Source organism: Cydia splendana, chromosome 10, assembly GCF_910591565.1.
Source record: "Cydia splendana chromosome 10, ilCydSple1.2, whole genome shotgun sequence".
In the NCBI taxonomy this organism is placed as follows: domain Eukaryota; kingdom Metazoa; phylum Arthropoda; class Insecta; order Lepidoptera; family Tortricidae; genus Cydia; species Cydia splendana.
The window spans coordinates 447,470-465,804 of record NC_085969.1 but is presented as its reverse complement, the minus strand read 5'-3'; the positions used below and the strand labels follow the sequence as shown (position 1 = coordinate 465,804).

The window sequence follows — 18,335 nt, the reverse complement described above, 5'->3', positions numbered from 1 at the left end:
TAGTTTATCTGTTATCTCCTCACACTGCACTGGGCGCACTGTTAATTCAAATGGCTAATATAGACACAGTATATGTACAGTACATTTGAAAGGCAGATTTTTTTTGGTGCAGCACCAAGAGAAGAGTTAACATGAAAATTAAAGTTTGTAGAATATCAAATACATACAATAAATGTGTCAATTGACTGTTTTTCTAGTTCTAGTTATGGGAGCAAACCTGATAACAACAGGGATTTTTCACATTGAAATGTTAAAAATCGCCTTATTTCTAATTTCGCAGTTAATCCATGTACAACGAATTATTCTGAATTGTAAAGCAAAATACATTAAACTTCTCGTGACACATAAAAGTCAAACTGACAATAAATGTTTCTTCTGTTTAAGGTTAAATATCAATCGCAATTCTTACCTTGGACAAAGACATTAATCGATTTCTGATCATAGACATTAGCGTATCCTTCGCTACGGAGACCTTCGAGCAACACCGGCTTCCGACACATCGGAGACGGAGCGAACGATTGGCATCTTGGCTAGGCACGCACGGTAAGCTAGCAACCGTACTTCAAGGTTGTAATGTGACAACTATAATTATTAATTAGTATTAATAGTAATAATTTATTACCACTACTATTTCAGTAAGGGTTAGGTTGAATCCTAGTAGGTATCATACACATTCTCCATACAATGACTAAACATTGTAACATTTAAAAAATGTCTTTATTCACAAAAATATCCAGAATCTATTCTTATAATACATGAATAATCATCCTAACGTAACTTTGCAACTCAGTTCTTTATCAGTTTGTTCAGAAATAACTTTAATCATACTGCTATTCGACATCGCATTTTTTGGTGTGTACCCTGCGTCGACCCATGTCTCAAGCACATCCGTACTGGGTAGCATGGTTCTGAGCGTATTTCTAATATAAATGTATGCTTGTGGAGAATATTTGTAAATACTAAGTGCAAAGTTCTTCAAATCGTCCGTATGTCTAGTCGGCATGGCTAGAACTAAACCGTTTTTATCCTCCTTAATTTTATCTTGTAATGTTAGTAGTATTCTTGATTTTTTCTTCCGCTTTTGATTTAGGATGTTCTTTTTGATTTCTATAGTTTCCTTTAGTCTTTGAAGTTTTTTGTTTTGTCTGTTATGGATCCTCATGTTGTATCTGAGTTTGTCTCTCAAGCCGACGGCTTGTCGTTGCATTTTCTGGACCTCGGTGAAGAGTCGGAGGAGCTCGACCTGGTCTTGTCCGTTGGCGAGTGGTTTTGAGTGGGATATGTTGTTGAATTGTGGTTTATGTTCGTCCTGGGAATCTCTGTCTTCGTCTTGCGAATCCATTTCGTAATCTTCTTCGTTGTCTAGCGTTTCTTCATCTATGTATTCCACCTGAATTAACAAATAGAATATTATTTTATTGGAAGAGACTTTTGAATTTGCGTCCAGGGGCATGTTTCATAATATCAAAATTTAGCAGAATTAATATAAAAGGAGTGAAAGATTTAGACTAAGGGTCGGTTGTACCAAACTGTTCGTATCGTTAAAGAGTTCGCAAAATTTTTATGTATGGAAAGTTTCATAGTGGCGCGCCGGCTGACGTTGATCAGTCTGTCAAATGTGGTTGGTGCAACTGGCCCTAAGTGTGTCGCAAATGGTAGTAGAACATAAAATATAATACGTCAAGCATGTAATGCTGTAGCTTTTCTGCCCTCCTAACGAAAAGTGCAATAACTAGAGTCAAGCTACTTTCGAGAAAAACGCGGTAAAAGATTTTAAATTTGTTTAGTTGTTATCTCCAATATTACACATCCTATTGACTTGAAACTTTGACCAAAAAATAGATAATATTTATGAGTTTATTTGTACGTACCTAATAATTATTTATTTATTTATCTATACTATAAAAAATGAGCAAACGCACTTATGCTTAGGATGGTCCAATACAGACATGATATAATTACAAGCCATAACTGTAATAAGTATTCTACTTATTGCACTTATCGTTAGTAATTCAAGATATTACGATTATTTTAAGCAATTATAGTATGCTGCTGTACTGTATGCTTGAATCTTAAGTACAATAAGTAGTTTACTTATTGCAGTTTTAATTAGTAAGACGATGTGTTTAATTTTTTTTTTCTATTATGGTTGTTGCAAAAGTGTATTTTTAACCGACTTCCAAATCTAAAAGGAGGAGGTTATCAATTCGGTTGTATGTTTTTTTATATTTTTTTATTTTTATTTTTTATGTTTTTACTCCATACCTCCGTCATTACAGGACCGATTTTGAAAATTCTTTTTTTAATTGGATGTATATGCGTACAGATTGTTCCCGTGTTTGTCAAAACCCAGTTCTGATGATGGGATCCATGAGGAATTGAGGGAACTCCTCAAATCAAGCATATACATTAAGAAAGGTGACATTTGATGAAGTGGAACTGCTGATGATGATCAGAAGGGAACTCCTCAACGACGCATAGTTCACGTTTGACGATTGGTCCTCTTCGTTATGTTTGTTAAGCAAATTAAGTTTTAGAGCCATATTTTTGTCAGGCTCGAGTTCTGATGATGGGTTCCACGAGGAATCGAGGGAACTCCTCAAATCTTAAAGGCATGCGTATAGAGATTTTTTGTATTTTCATCAGAAAATCAAGTATTTTCATTAAAAACTGTCGCATTTGATGAAGTGGAACTGCTGATGATGATCAGAACAGAACTCTTCAACGACGCATAGTTCACGTGTGGTGATTTGTCCTCTTCGTTATGTTTATTAAGCAAGTTAAGTTTTTAAGCTACATTTATGTCAAGCTCGAGTTCTGAACATGGGATCCATGAGGTCGAGGGAACTCCTCAAATCTTAAAGGCATACGTATAGAGATTTTTGTATTTTCAACAGAAAATCAAGCGTTTACATTAAAAACTGTCGCATTTGATGAAGTGGAACTGCTGATGATGATTAGAACAGAACTCTTCAACGATGCATAGTTTGGCGATTTCGATTTTGTGGGTTAGGTTAGGATAGAACTGCGACCCTTAGAGAAACGAAGTGCTACTAGAAAAGTGGGTAAGGTTAGGTTAGAACTGTGACCCTTACAGAAACGAAATATGCTACGAGAAAAAGGTGACGAAGTGGATTACTATATCAGTTAAATACCAGCCAATAATGTATATATGGCATTTCAAACTATTTTGAGAAGTCGGTTTTTTTCTATTAAAGATTATATGTCATAACATTACAATAACACAAGTAATAAAAAAAATAAACATTTATTTTTAGAGTCCTACTTCTGGTAAATAATACTAGTTTTTCATGTCTCACTATTGCAATTATATTTTTTTTTACTAGCCTATTTGAGTGTCCCACTGCTGAGCAAAGGCCTCTCCCCTTAATTTCCACGACTCCCGATTTGGTGCTTCCTCCGGTCAGTTGTTCAGGAAGCTGTCCAGGTCATCTCGCCATCTCCGTTTGGGCCTACCGCGGCCACGTCCCTCTACCGGCATCCACTTGGTAGCTAAGCTAGCCCACCTCTCCGGATGCATGCTGTAGACGTGACCGGCCCAGTCCCATTTGAACCTAGCGGTTTTTTCGCATACGTCAGCAATGCGGGTTTTAGAGCGCAGCGTGGTGTTTCTTATGCGATCAGTTACTTTGACAATTATATTATTCGGTAAAAAAATCTAACAAAAATAGGCGACTGATGGATGCTCATGGCACAAAATCGAAACTTATTCCGTACCCTTCACCCCGCAGTGAACATTTTACTACTCATAAATGCGACAACTTGCCATCATATTGCACCGTTATTGGTAAAACTATACTGTCTGTGCCCCATCGTCCTAAACATAAATGCAATAACTTAGTTGTATTGCCTTGTTATTAAATAAACTTATCATTCAAATTTTGACAATCCTAAACATAAGTGTAACAACTTCACTTATTGCGTTTATGATTAGTTATTGGACTAACATTTGTTATCACAATTTTACTAAGCATAAGAGCGATAACTACAGTTATGTCGTTCTTCATAAGTAAATCACAAGTCATTGCCTCAGATATTGCAGTTTTGATTAATAAAAAACATGTTTACGTTACAGATACCTTAAAACTGTCTAAGAAGAAAATATAGAACTCGTTATGCTCAACGCGAATATGTATATAACTCAACTTGACCCAAAACTCGAGTTATTGCACTTTTCGTTAGGAGGGCAGTTTTGCAACAGATTAAATTAAATAAGGCCTAGTTTTCCTTCCGAGTTAGAAAATTGGACTGTATTTTTCGGACTGCAGTCACTTTAGAAAACCTAGCATTGGATCAAGCTAAACTTTCATTTACAAGAGTGTGGGAATGCCACCATAAGCGTCAAATTCTTATGAAAATACCTATGATGTTTTTACAGAGGAACCCTCCACACTTTATCACTTCAACGCAAGCCAGAGTTAGCTAAAACGCTTTAGATGGACTTGTGCTTGTGTCAGTACTTGATGTGGAGCCACCAAAACGAACGAAAACTCTGATGCCCAACAATTTTCAACTAATATTATAAACAGATCAACTGGAAGTCTATTTTCAACCCCTTCTGCTTATAATATTAGTTGCAAATTGTTTTAGTAGTACATTTTTTGTCAGTAGCTACACTTGTGAGTCTTGTGACGGTGTCAAGTAGGGGTAGTGATAGTTCCCCTACTTGACGTTAGATGTCGACTACAAAATAACGCGCGTTTTGGTAAGAAAACTGGTGTATGGAGTTACCACTCTTTCTTTACTTATATTACTCTATGCCAAAATGGACAGCAAAAGCACTGAGTAGAAATCACCTCAAGAACATGATGAGGCAGCTTCTGTGACGGCACCGCCTTGCTGTTCAGCACCATGTCGTTATTGGCGTCGCAGTGGAAGCAGTCCACCGAGAAGTGCTGGATGCAGATGTAAGAGAAGTCGGTGGGTGTCCAGTTGTTCCGGCCAGTCAGGTCTGTCCAGACTTGCCGTAGTTGGGGGTCTTCAGGAAACCTGCAAATATACAAGATTATTTTAGTAGTGTGGACTAAATTCTTGTGATTGCAATTGGGTTGGCCAGTCGAAGTGTTTAGCAGATGGCGCCAGCATAGCTTGCCCTGTCAATCCCTAGAAATGTGTTTTAATGGAATTTTATGTCCTGGATGCCAGCACTTTAAGCCAAATCTCATAGAACTCAACTAGAGAAAGGGACAAGGGAGCTGTCCATAAATTACGTCATCGATTTTTGACGATTTTTGCCCCCCCCCCTCCCCCCTCCCCATGACCCCGTTTCCTCCTACGTCATGCTACCATCATCCGATGTCCAGACCCCCCTCCCCCCTAATTTGAAATGACGTAATTTATGAATAGCCCCAAGCTATGATGGCATCATCTATGCAAACCTTTATCAGTTGCCAACCCCATTGGGTAAATGCTAAAAAGTGGAGGAACTAGTTATGTGGTCTATTGGTACAAACACACCAAGATAAAAGGAATTGTTAGAACCTATTTAATTTACTTTTAGCAATAATTTTCCTGTCACACTTATTAATATCTAAAATGTCTTAGGTAAAAAACACACAGCTGGTACGATATGACTGTTTGGGCAACAGACATTTGTATTGCCTAAAAATATGATCAAGTTGAATAGTTACCTGAAGAAGGACTCATCATTCATGTTCTTGAAGTCATCACAGCCAAGGACTGCACAGGTTTTGGTGATCTCCGTGTCCGCCTCCGCACTTTGCTTCACCTCAGGGGCCACCATGGCTGTAAACATGTTATTATACATCTTCCTGCATAAAAGGACCACATTAGGTGATTCCCCACAGAATAAGTTACCTCAGTCTGTTAAAACATTCCTAACCAGTACTGTTTCTTAGTTATCCTAATTCTGATTGATGTATTCAGTGGCAGATTTCCAGTCTTTGCCGCCCTAGGCCCTAGGCCCTGTAGCCACCCATTTCTCAGCATCAGCATCCATCGTACTGACTAAATTTTGAGTTATTTCTTGTTTTCATCAGGGAATTTTTTTGTCACAATTTGCCGCCCCTAATATTTCGCCGCCCTAGGCCTGGGCCTACTGTGCCTTAGGGCAAATCCGCCACTGGATGCATTAATAGAATTCTAAATACAATCTGTGTAGTATGTGATTAACACACCCTTATGTTAATAGTGAGTATTTAGTTTATAAAATACATATGTATGTTAGTCTGTAAGGTATTTGTAATATGGGCCTTGTTGCCTGAATTAAATTTCTAAATAAATTACATGCTTAACTATGCCAAAATGTCTAATCATGACAAGTATGCAAAGGCATGTTTTCTATTTAAAATCATAAGCATAACATCATTGTAACTGGTTTTATGCTACATCAAATTTTAATGAGTTTAAAAGTCGACAGCGCCACTACTTAATTAATAAGGCAGCTTCATACACAGGCAGCTCAAGGTAAATCTTTACTTTATGGACCCACGATTTTTGGGGTGGGGAGGGGGGGAGGGGGGAGGGGGTGGAGAGGGCTACCCCCCAGTCCAACCCCCATGGTGAGGAACCCCATGGTTATGGAGATATTCATGGTTAAAGTTTGTATGGAATTACTAAGAAATAAGGGATTACAGCAAATTTTGAAGGAGGGGGTGAGGGGTGAGCGGGGGCGCGCTTCGCCCGAAGGCCCGCTTCGTCGCCCCTGAGGTCGCGAGCTGACGAGACCATAGCTCGCTTGTGGACGTCGCCGGCTCGCTACGCTCGCCACCTCCCCCCCCTGCGCTTCGCTATTTGGTCTCGGTCGCTCGCTGACCTCGGGGCTACTCCGCGAGCCTTCGACCTCAGCGGTGACGCTATTGGATCTGGGTTAGCTCCGGCGCTGCGGAAGAGCAGCCCTTCCGCCCTCGCGTGACAAAGCACGCTCACTACACTCGGCTCCGCAGCTTCGGCTTACTGGTCGCCTTCGGCGACCAGCCTCAGCCGCTCGCCTCGCTCATTCCCGCGCTCCGTCACGGCGGGCGAGGGCTGCCCTCCCTCCGCGCCTCCGTTTTTGGAATTGCTCTCTAGGGGTAGGACAGACAAGACCACGTGGATAGTGGGGTGCTCTGATTCGGTTTTAAGTGACCTTGACATTTTGGGTACCTTGAGATTCTGGTGACCAAAGATTTTGGTGACCTTGAGATTCTGGTAACCAAAAATTTTGGTGACCTTGAGATTTTGGTCACCATAAAATTTCGTGACCTTGAGATTTTGGTGACCTTGAGGATGGTGGTGTGGTATAAAAGGTAATATAAATTAACAAAAAACGGCACCTATCGACATCTGCTATTACATTTCTCCTTTATTTCATAGTAATTTCATACAAACTTTAACCATGGATATCTCCATAACCATGGGGTTCCGCGCCATGGGGGTTGGACTGGGGGGTAGCCCTTTGCACCCTCTACCCCCCCATACCCAACACACCCTCCAAAGCGTGGGTCCATAAAGTAAAGATTAGCCCAGCTCAATATTTAGGTAAATGACATAACAATGTATTTGTAGAACCTAGTTATTATTTGTTTCTTATTAATACATACCGATAGGTGTAGATTTTCCTTTATTTTCATTGAATTCGTTGACAGTATCCTTCATTTTAGCAATAACTTGGGCAAAACTCATCACTCCTTTTTAGTAATCAAGCTATCTGTAAAATAAATTTCAAAAATAATTATTTATGATAACTTAGGTACTTGTATTAATTTTGAATAATATTGAAAGCGTAGGCATATTTGAATATTACAATGAGATATTTAAATGAGTTTAAATTTGCTTTCTATCACATTATATGTGACGTTCCACGGGAAAAGGTACCTTATGAGGGTTTCTAGTTTCGGAGATATTAAATGTTTTGTAAAGAGGTGAAAAAATGCTCAATTTTTTTTTATTGTGTGATCTGAAACCTTAATGCGTAACGTTTGTTTACCTGTTTTTATTTTTGTTATAAGTTAGTTATAAGCCTAGTAATGTCGTCTCAGAGTTTAGTAGAAAAGGTACCTTATGGAAAAAAGATTGAAAATTCCCAAAAAAACTAGCCAATACGGGAAAAGAAGTTTGGTAGAGAACTGTATTAGCAGTCTGCAAAACTAATTTGATAATTTCAGTTCTGGTTGGGGCGCCTCGCAAATATTATAACCGTACATAGACCGACATCACAAATCCAAGTAGACTGCTATTATACCAAAGTTACTCTCGTCAAGTCTTTCTTAACTAGAATAATCTTCATTTGGTTTGGTCGCATGCAGTAAATCAGCCATTGGTTTGCTGAAAAATGCCAATACCCGACGCATTACCTTATGGAATATCTGAGGTCATTGAACCTCAATGCCGCTTATCTTCAATAGCAACCGAAATATATTATTGATAAGAAATAGACGATTTATACCATCTTAACCTCAAAATATTATTAGTTTATCCTAACTGTTCCATCATCATCATGCCTCATCATGTAACTTGACCACAAGGTACCTTTTCATTACATACAAATTATTGGTCCTTTTTAAGATTATTATGACGAAGAACTAATTAAATTGGGGGCAGTTTAATGTAAATTAATATTTTCTATTCATAAAAGATAAACTGTAATATGATTGATATTTTGTAGTGATGTATTATTAGATTTATTTCCATAAGGTACCTTTTCGTAAATGTATGGAGCAAATACTGTTATTGTTATGTAAGTTTAAAGTGGCATAAGGGGTTAAATATAGTATTTAGTTGGGGTTTTAGGATTTATTTCATTTGAATGACAGAATTTCTTTCATATGTGCTCAGAAAAATTGATTGTGTGTCACATTAAAAGTAAAAATATTCAATTTTGTGATTTTATATGAAAAAGTCAGAAAATACATTTTCACCTCTAAATCGGTATTGTTTATTGCTTAAACTGTCTGTCAGTGTCGTTTTCTAATAGATAAAATTTAAATCTTGAGAGCTCATTGCAATCAATCGTGAAAATGAAATAAAACTTTATTTTCAAGAGATTGGTTAGTATACACATAAATCAGTCGATATCAAAAGTTTCTATTTGCATTACAGAACAAGTCGCAATATTTTTTTAATCTCAGATATATAAGGTATTATTATTTGTAGTCAACTATGTAACTTACTTCAGGAACATAGTTTTTTAGGCGGCTAAACTTAAAACTTCTCTATCGTAAAGTTGCTCATTTCACAACATTATTTTCAAAAAATCATATCTCTGTAACTACGCAACCTAGAAGGTTGATCTTTTGTGTTATCGATAGCTTATTTATTGTAGATTACTGGGGTATGCATAACTCCATACCCGCCATAAGGTACCTTTGACCGTGGGACGTCACATATATTATGATTTTAATGAGTCCTTACCTTGTTAGGTCCATAAACCGTTCGCAGCACCAACACTGTCATAGGTTACTTGTCCGATAGCCCTTAAATAACTACTTTTAGAAGCACTAAATGCACGAAACGACTGATAAATAATTAACTATGTATAAGAAATACACGAATAACATATATTTCACATAATATTTCTATTTTTCATTTACAATCTTTACGTATTGGACAAACAGCGCGAAGAAGCCGTAGCCGCTGTATTTTTTTTCTATCAACGTTGATGTCCATAGACCACATAGACTCTATTATAATATTTTTGTATTTCTACTCAAACTTATCTATCCAGTGGCGCCAATTGACAGTTCGTCTATTTTCATTCTAGCTCGGAGGGGCATAGAAAAAAAAAGTCATTTGATGTGATACCAGGGGTGCGAAACTCCTGACTTCGGCCAAACTCGGCTCCGGTCGGCTCAGCATTGCTCCGAGCAATTATTAGGGTTGGCACCACTTGACTTCCTTTTGCGTTCACGACCACAGATAAGATAATCACTTGATTTTTGACAACCCTAAATTGCCGAAAGGGATAGTGCCTTATATTAGAAAGGGATGGCATGATTCGACCCTGAACCGCTGTCAAACTTCGGTTTTGTAGGAAGTTTCCTTTCTGTACGGTAGTACTATTATTTATTCTGTGGTGATACGTAATTTTTGACGGAACCTTTGTTGGTATCAATTTTATGTTATTTATAAAAGTGCTTCTAAAATGGTTGATCCAATATTCGACTACCAGTTCAGGCTTATTTTAATCGGAGACAGTACAGTGGGCAAGAGTTCGTTGCTGAAATATTTCACAGATGGAAAGTTCGCAGAGGTACCATCCGTTCATTGTTTTTGTGTTGTTCTAGTCAATTTTAGTGGATTGATATGTTAATTACGCATTAATTTCCAGTTATCCGACCCGACGGTGGGGGTAGATTTCTTCGCTAGAATAATAGAAGTACAAGACGGAACGAGAATTAAATTGCAGCTATGGGATACTGCTGGTCAGGAAAGATTTAGATCTATAACGAAGTCGTATTACAGAAACTCTGTTGGTGCGCTGCTAGTGTACGACGTATGTAACAGATCAAGTTTTGAGCACATACCGCTGTGGATGATGGAGGCCAAGAGGCACATAGAGCCCCACAGACCAGTGTTTGCCTTAGTGGGGTGTAAAATCGACCTTGTAGGAACAGACAACAAGAATGGTGCTAGAAGGGAAGTGTCTTGTGAAGAGGCCAGAATGTTTGCTGAAGAAAATGGTACGTGCATTTATTTATTTAATTATACACCTAAGTATAATTAGCTTGAAAAATGATTATATTTTAAGTAGTGAATTTCAAACTTTTGCATTTTCAAATATTTTTATTCTCACTTGATAATGGGACCTAAGATGAACGTTAGCAATTTAGTATTAGCCTACATGCTATGATATTTTCTGAACCTTTCATATGTGTGTGGTGGTCAAAAATTGTGGGCGTAAATGGGGGATTTTGAGGTGTTGTGCAGTATAAGAGCAGGAAAATTGTCAAAAAAATGCAATAAAACAGACAAAAGGTTAAAGACTTGGGCTGATGCAATGAATGTAGCAATTGCTCCTATGTTCTTTTCCTTGAGCTTCATAGTCAAATTCTGGACTACATTAAAGCCATTTTCAGGTCTTCACCATGTAGAAACATCAGCCAAAACAGGCATGAATGTAGAAGAAGCTTTTGTACTTGTGGCCCAAGAAGTGTACAACCGCATTCAAACTGGAGAATATAAAGTAGAGGACGGCTGGGACGGAATCAAGACAGGCTTCAACCGGCCGAACGGGATGGACTTCAACTTGCTCGAGGCCGAAACCGTCCAGTCCACTTGCTGTTAAATGTAAATATTGACCGTAGTATAGCTCATGTAATGCATAAGCATAATTTTATAACATTCAATTAATTAAGGTTTAGCGCGAAGTTATTTATAGTGCACTACACTGTGTAATGCATAAGTTTACGGCCACTAAGTCATTGATCTGCAATACTCAAAATAAATTGGTTTATTTATCGTTCCATAGATAAAAGTGGTGTTGGTCTCAAATTTGTAAAAGCCATACAGCCTAAACCGAGAACCAAAGAGAGAAAAAATGTTGTTAACTTGATCTTTTGTTGATTTTTGAAGTCATACTAACATTCTAATAATTATAATTTTACAATTTACGTAAGTCAAATTTAATATACCTGAATGTATTGTACCTGGAACATTGTAATTTTAATGTTAACGATGCATAAATAAATTAAGGAAAACTAAAATGATAAATATTCATCACAATTCATATAAATATTGATTAAGCCACCAAAATAACATGTTAGAAGCCCTGGATGTAACATTTGCCTATTTTTTGCAATTTGACAGGATACAGTAGGTAACCATTTTGTATAGAGGAAAAATTCATTAAAGAGCCATTTGGATTATTTTGGACGTATCTCAATAAAATGCATGAGTTTTTTTTTATATAAAAACCTATGCTCAATTCCCTATTCCGAAAAATGAAAGTGGCTCTTTCATGCCACTTTTCCTCTATATTATGCAGCCAATATGAAGTTTTAGTCACTTATAGAGCTCGACATTGTCATATTACTTGTATTATAATATCTGTCAAACAGATTCCAGGGTAACAGTACCTAACGCCACGCCTATCGTGAAGCTTGTCGGATACACGAAGGTTGGTATTGGGCTGCAGCGGTACGCGTCAGTTGACGTCTTTGGCGGTCTAAAGCCCCGTCTCCATATCGCGCGGCAAACTATCGAACATTGGCTCGCGAGGCAGCCGCGCGCAATGGATACCGGGCTGGCTCGCGAGCCAACTCGATATCGGGGCTTAAGACTTCACATGTTATATAGCAAACTGGCAGCTAACCTGCACAAAAGCCAGAATATTATTCTTTTAACACTGAATTGTGTGATCAAATAATAATTTGAGCTTATATGTTCCATTATTATGACCTCAATTAGAATTACATGATTACATAATTGTATGAGGGGGAGGATAGTAAAATACGTTTATTTAATCAACTATTTTTTATTACAAACATCCAAAATAATTCCCTGCATCTTGAATCCATGTATAGTCAGTACAAAATTAGAAATACTTTAAACCAGCGGTCGGCAACCTTTTAGCAGCCAAGGGCCACATAGCAGTTAACGAAGTGGACGCGGGCCGCATATTGTTAATATTTAAGACTTTATCACACATTGTCATTTGTCAATATTACATACAAAATAGCCAGGGAGGCTCGCGGGCCGCTGGTTGCCGACCGCTGCTTTAAACAGATGAAAAAGTGGCAAATCAAAACATATTGCAAAACACCTTTGTTACTGCTATGAACTTCGTTCTTAGGTACACATAAACATTAAGTTAAACAATTTAAACTAACAAAAATGTTTTATAGAGGAAATCTAATTCCATTGAACATTGAAACCGAGGATGGTCTCTGTTTCAACCAGTCTGTCACATATAGGGTTATTTGCCAGTAACTGGCCAACCCAAACCGAAAATGAATTCTATTCTCCTATAAATAGAATTCATTTTAGCATAAGGTGGCCAGTTATTGAAACCTTATACTAAAATGAATTCTGTTTATAGGTGAATAGAATTCATTTTTAGTTTAGGGCGGCCAGTTACTAAAAGTGGCCAGTTACTCGCGAATTACCCTAATACCTAATTGATGAAATGATGACGCACTATGAATAATGATACTACAATGACGAATTAAGTACAGTAATGTCAGTAATATACAATTCAAAAGAAGAAGAATATATGCGGGTATGACAATCATCCTTTGACAATAGGATATAATATGTATGAAGGTATTTCCTATTGACTAGTAATAATGAAAGGAAAACAAAATCATAACTTCTGTAAACTGGTAAACAGTTGTAATCGTAATACGCATTCTTGGGCACATTCCAAAATTACGGACGATATCATTAGTCATTTCTTGTTACATAATTGTGTTGTTAACCCATTTAGTGCTCTGCGACGAGGGGGTTAACATTTTTCTCACTTGCCTAGAGTAAGAAAATAGATAATATAATATGGGTGGGTCAACTGGGTCAGTATTACCACGTATTACGTCTTTAATAACTATTAAACAACCCCCTCTACGCTAATAAATATACCAAAAAAACCCAATTTATGCCAAAAATGTCTTAAGGTATGCGTCGACAAGAGGCTGCCGCGACCCGGCAGTCGCCGCACCGCTTTATAGGGATTTGTATGACACACCGTCCGACCCAGGCTGCAGAGCGGCGCGGCCGGGGGGCGTGGCCTGCGCGCGACCTCGGCCGCGCCGCCGGGCTGCTCCCGTAGCGGTATGGCAGCGCTGCCCGTTCGTCTTGCGAAGAAAACGACGAGTATTTAGGCACATTAAATTGACCGGATTTTTTTTTTCCCATAACTGACTTTTTAAATATGCCACTGTCTCCTTCCTTTCCATACGAGCCCACATCAACCGCAATAAATTTGCAATGTGCGTCTACAATTGTCAATAGCACAGTCGAATAGTAGTCTTTGTAGTTGAAAAACATAGATCCGCTTTTTTTCGGACATTTCATGCGTACATGTTTGCCATCGATGCCAAAAATTTTCCGCTATTTGTTTTAATTGATTTTCCGTCGGCACAGGTAGGAAAATTGCAGGGCAGGGGAAAGAAGACAGGTAGGAAAATTGGAACTCAATTCCTTCGCTTTCATATATTTAAATTGTCAGACATCGTTATTTTAAATAATACACGCAACCGAATCGCACAACTGCTAGTACTGGCTCCTGTGTGACTACTGCACGTGGCAGTCGGCAGTCGCCGCTCGGTCGCGCCTATCCGAATGCTTTCGGCGGCGCCGCCCAGCTGCCACGTTCGGCGGCGGCGGTCGCTCGCGGCAGCCGGGTCGCGGCAGCGTCTTGCCGAATGCTATCTTTACATCGTTGTGGAAAAGAGCTGATCCTACTCTTCAAACTACTGGTTTGATTTCTATTAAACATAGCTTATAACCACTGCAAGGAAGCCCTCTTTCACGTAAAAAAAAAACAAATCGAAATCGGTCCACCCGTTGAAGAGCTACGATGCCACGGACAGACAGACATTGGCGACAAATGTATAAACCCTCTTTTGCCCCGGGGATATAAAGAAGAGGCAAAATGGGCCACCTTAGCAGTGGTGGATTTGGCCTAAGACTGCATGAGTAGGCCCGGGCCTAGAGCGGCCAGGTATTTCGGGCGGCAGTCTAAATGATGGGTGCTGAGAAAGGGGCGACTAGTGCTTACTACAGGGCCTGGGGCGACAAAGAGTAAATCCGCCAATGCACCTTAGGGTACGACATCTTCACATTCCAGAAGGCAGGATTTACGAGAGCAGAGGCAGCGGAAAACTTATATCAGTTAAAGTTAAGAAGAACGCATTGTAGGTTCAAGTATCAGAAAATTAAAATAACACTCCACCGACAAGAACGCTCTTTAGTAATTATGATGATGATTACTATCTCACACTACAAATAAAATTTAAATAGCTCCTGAATAGCAGGAGTTACAATATTGTGAGATTGCAGAAGAATCACTCCCATACTTTTTCTATTTCAAAGTCATACGTGGGCGAACGTATGGATTGGGCAAGTCTTTTAAGTTAAGAGCGCTATTACATTTCGGCGTTGAGCGAGTTTAGGTATTTTACGCGCTGCGGCAGGCCGTGCGAGCTCAGTACGCCGATCCCTTCTACCACACTCGCACTACAATGATGGATTAAACATTCTTGATCCTTCGCGAAGCATATTGAAATCAACCATAACAACACTAACTGTACTTAACTTTTAAAGTTCTAAAACTGTTATTTGGTAAGTACGAAAATACTAAATGCAGTGCAAATGTACATAGGGGCTGTTCATAAATTACGTCATCTATTTTTGACGATTTTTGACCCCCCCCCCACCCCTCAAATCATCCAAAAATCAAGCTTCGGATGAATCTGTTTCCTCCGGTCGATTTATCGTCTCCCACTCTTTCCTTTACGGAACGACAGGGACAAATTACTTGTCAAGTAAATGGACTAATGATGATGATTATTAGCCATTTTAATCTTAAAGCAGTCATATTGTACCTACCTACTTAGAATTATTACGATTGTGACTGATCTCGTTCTACCCACGTTGTGGACAATCCGCTTTAAGTTACCTACCTACGTTTCGGTTGTGAAGTTTCCAATCTTTAAAATAAGATTTTCCATATCCAAAATGAACGTTTTCTTTATTTACAGTGAAATTTCCGAAAGGTTTCTGAAAAGTAACCGCAACTTGCATTATGCAGAGGGCCTACCGCGAACTACGTTCGACGTGTTGCCTCCCTGTCACACTTACTTATACGAATTTACAAGTGCGACAGAGAGGCAACACGTCGAACGTGATTCGCGGTAGGCCCTCAGGACCTCCCCATTGCACTGAGTCACTGAGTGCACGATTGCGTCACGCGCAATATAATATGGAGTGTTTTCATTTTCACGCCTTCGCACTTTGTTTCCCCGTTTAAGTTTAACAAGAATTAAATAAAAACTACCTAGAACAAAAGAATCATATAGGATAGCATAAAACCAAGGTGATCCACTAGCTGTCGTAGGCATGTGGTTATCGTGGTTGTACATGTGACAAGAATTAAATAAAAACTACCTAGAACAAAAGAATCATATAGGATAGCATAAAACCAAGGTGATCCACTAGCTGTCGTAGGCATGTGGTTATCGTGGTTGTACATGTGACCTTACGCCTTAGATATTTTCGTCGCGAATTCCGCTATGGTCAAGCAAATTAACAACTTGGGTTTCAATTTAATGGGACGTTTTCAATCAAAAGGTACCACATTGTCTGCTGCCGATAAGGTTGATTTCAAATTAATATATGGAAATAGCGCCATATTGACAACCTACAAAAAATTCCCTCCGAGTTAAAAATGGCGCTAATGTTCCCAAATTTTTTGGACAATCTTATTTCTCGAAGTCACTAGGGTAGAAAGATCTTTGAATGACGATCCTGTGGACTGTGGAATGTAGCGTGGGAAGGCCCCCAACAAGGAACCCAGCTCTGCTCTATTTAGAGCGGGTTGTTCAGCAAAAATGGTATCCATTTTGATCATAGTCTAATAAAACATGGTCTTCCATTCCCAGAGTGACACGGGCCTACGTCACAACAACATGGCCGCTATATATAGCGCTATCGCATATTATCATATAGCGCTGTCGCATGATGACGTAGGCCCGTGTCAGTTAGGTGACCTAGAAAAGACGGGAATGGAGTACCAGGCGGAGTATATTATTATACCATGATTTTGATAAGATACTTCCAGTGAAATGAAAGTAATGAAACCAGCTGGAACTGAGGATATGTGAGTATGTCGGATGTAACTTTGTATATAGATATACCTATACCATTCAGTAAAACTCTTGAATATAAACATACCAATATTGTTTTGTTTTGCCAAAGGGCAATGATAATTTTGTTATGACGCGCAATTTTATATTTGTTATTTTAACTTTTCTCGACAAGGTAACCTTACCTACTCGTATATGTTTTTGGACAATGAACTCTTGATAAATTAACAAATGGAGAAAAACTCATTCTATTAAGGAGACCCCGCCACTTTTAAAAGCTTGACATTTTAAAATGTCTCCATGGGGCCGATTGCATAACAAACTACAACTAATATTACAAGCGGAACTCCTTTTCTAATTTCACTTATTAAATAAGGAGTTCCGCTTGTAATATTAGTTGTAGTTTGTTATGCAATCGGCCCCAGATATGTATTTTATAAATACCTATTCATTCCGAATTCAGAAGCAAACAACAAGCACTTCGACTAGGTAGGTAGGTACTTATATTTATACGCAATACATGGTCATTCTATGCAGTAGACCCTGGCCCTCTGATAATGCTTACCTTCCAAAACGTTTTTACAAATGTACCTACAAACTATTTTTGGAAGATAACTATTGACCTCTCTGTGTGTGAGTGGGCCAAGGTTTGACACCGTACCCAAATACGCGTTTTGTCATTCACTAAACTAGGCCATATGATGGTACATGGGTCTATAAACGAAATTCGTATAAATTAATAATCTAATACGGCAGGTGTCGTAGTTCTTATTATCTTTGTGGAAGGACTATTTTAGCTTGATTCATGTGAATTTAATATACCGCATATACACGTGTATACTATTTCATCGTATCCTGTTGCTATAAATGGGTTAGTAAATAGGGATAGGGATAACAATTTGTTAATAGTAGCAGTAGTTAATAGTAGTAAGTAATCACTTTATTGTACACAACACAGGTTTACAAAAATAAATTACAGTAATGGAAGCACAAAGGCGAACTTATCCCTATACGGGATCTCTTCCAGCTAACCTTCGATTAGATGAGAGGAAAACTCCAGTCAGGTCAGATAGACAAACTAATTAAGTTAATTTATGTGATTTCGTGATATCAAAATAACCGGCGGACGCAACGAGTATGGAATGATCTTGCCTAGGTTTTCTGGATGGACTACAAAATAGGTTATTCAAAACTGTAGTGTAAAAGTATGCACTTCAGTGGTCTACGCGCATGTGATACCTTTTCTTTACAAGCATCGATTCCTGACAGCTTGCCCTCCTAATTAGGGTTACCAGATACAAATTTAGAATTTCCTGACAAAATTCCTGATTTCCGAATATTTTTCCTGACATTCATATTTTTGACGACGACAGCCGTTAGCGATGGCCACCCGATAGCCGCGTTTTATTATATTTATTATTTGTATCAATTTAAGTAAATAAAAAGGTACTTTATAAAAAATGTCTATCAATTCAAAAAAAACCTTACATTTTCGTGTTCCGTCCCCATTCCTGACAAAAGGCCAAAATTCCTGACATGTCAGGAAAATTCCTGTCATCTGGTAACCCTACTCCT

At 38.5% G+C, this 18,335-nt stretch overlaps 3 protein-coding genes across 3 annotated transcripts in view; 1 reads left to right on the top strand and 2 right to left on the bottom strand.

Moving 5' to 3' along the window:
• Positions 1–18,335, bottom strand: part of LOC134794101 (uncharacterized) — a 152,874-nt gene that overhangs the window by 121,073 nt on the left and 13,466 nt on the right. The window lies entirely within an intron of this gene.
• Positions 698–9,599, bottom strand: LOC134794084 (THAP domain-containing protein 1-like). The gene is made up of 5 exons (XM_063765771.1): positions 9,373–9,599; positions 7,563–7,669; positions 5,652–5,766; positions 4,818–5,010; positions 698–1,390 (listed from the first exon to the last, which is right to left on the bottom strand). Exons 2-5 carry the CDS (start codon positions 7,642–7,644, stop codon positions 764–766), a joined length of 1,017 nt encoding a protein of 338 aa, XP_063621841.1. The 5' UTR covers positions 7,645–7,669; positions 9,373–9,599; the 3' UTR covers positions 698–763.
• Positions 10,024–11,657, top strand: LOC134794083 (ras-related protein Rab-39B). Its single transcript, XM_063765770.1, has 3 exons — positions 10,024–10,210; positions 10,289–10,640; positions 11,037–11,657. The coding sequence occupies exons 1-3, from the start codon at positions 10,103–10,105 to the stop codon at positions 11,243–11,245; spliced, it is 669 nt and encodes a 222-aa protein (XP_063621840.1). The 5' UTR covers positions 10,024–10,102; the 3' UTR covers positions 11,246–11,657.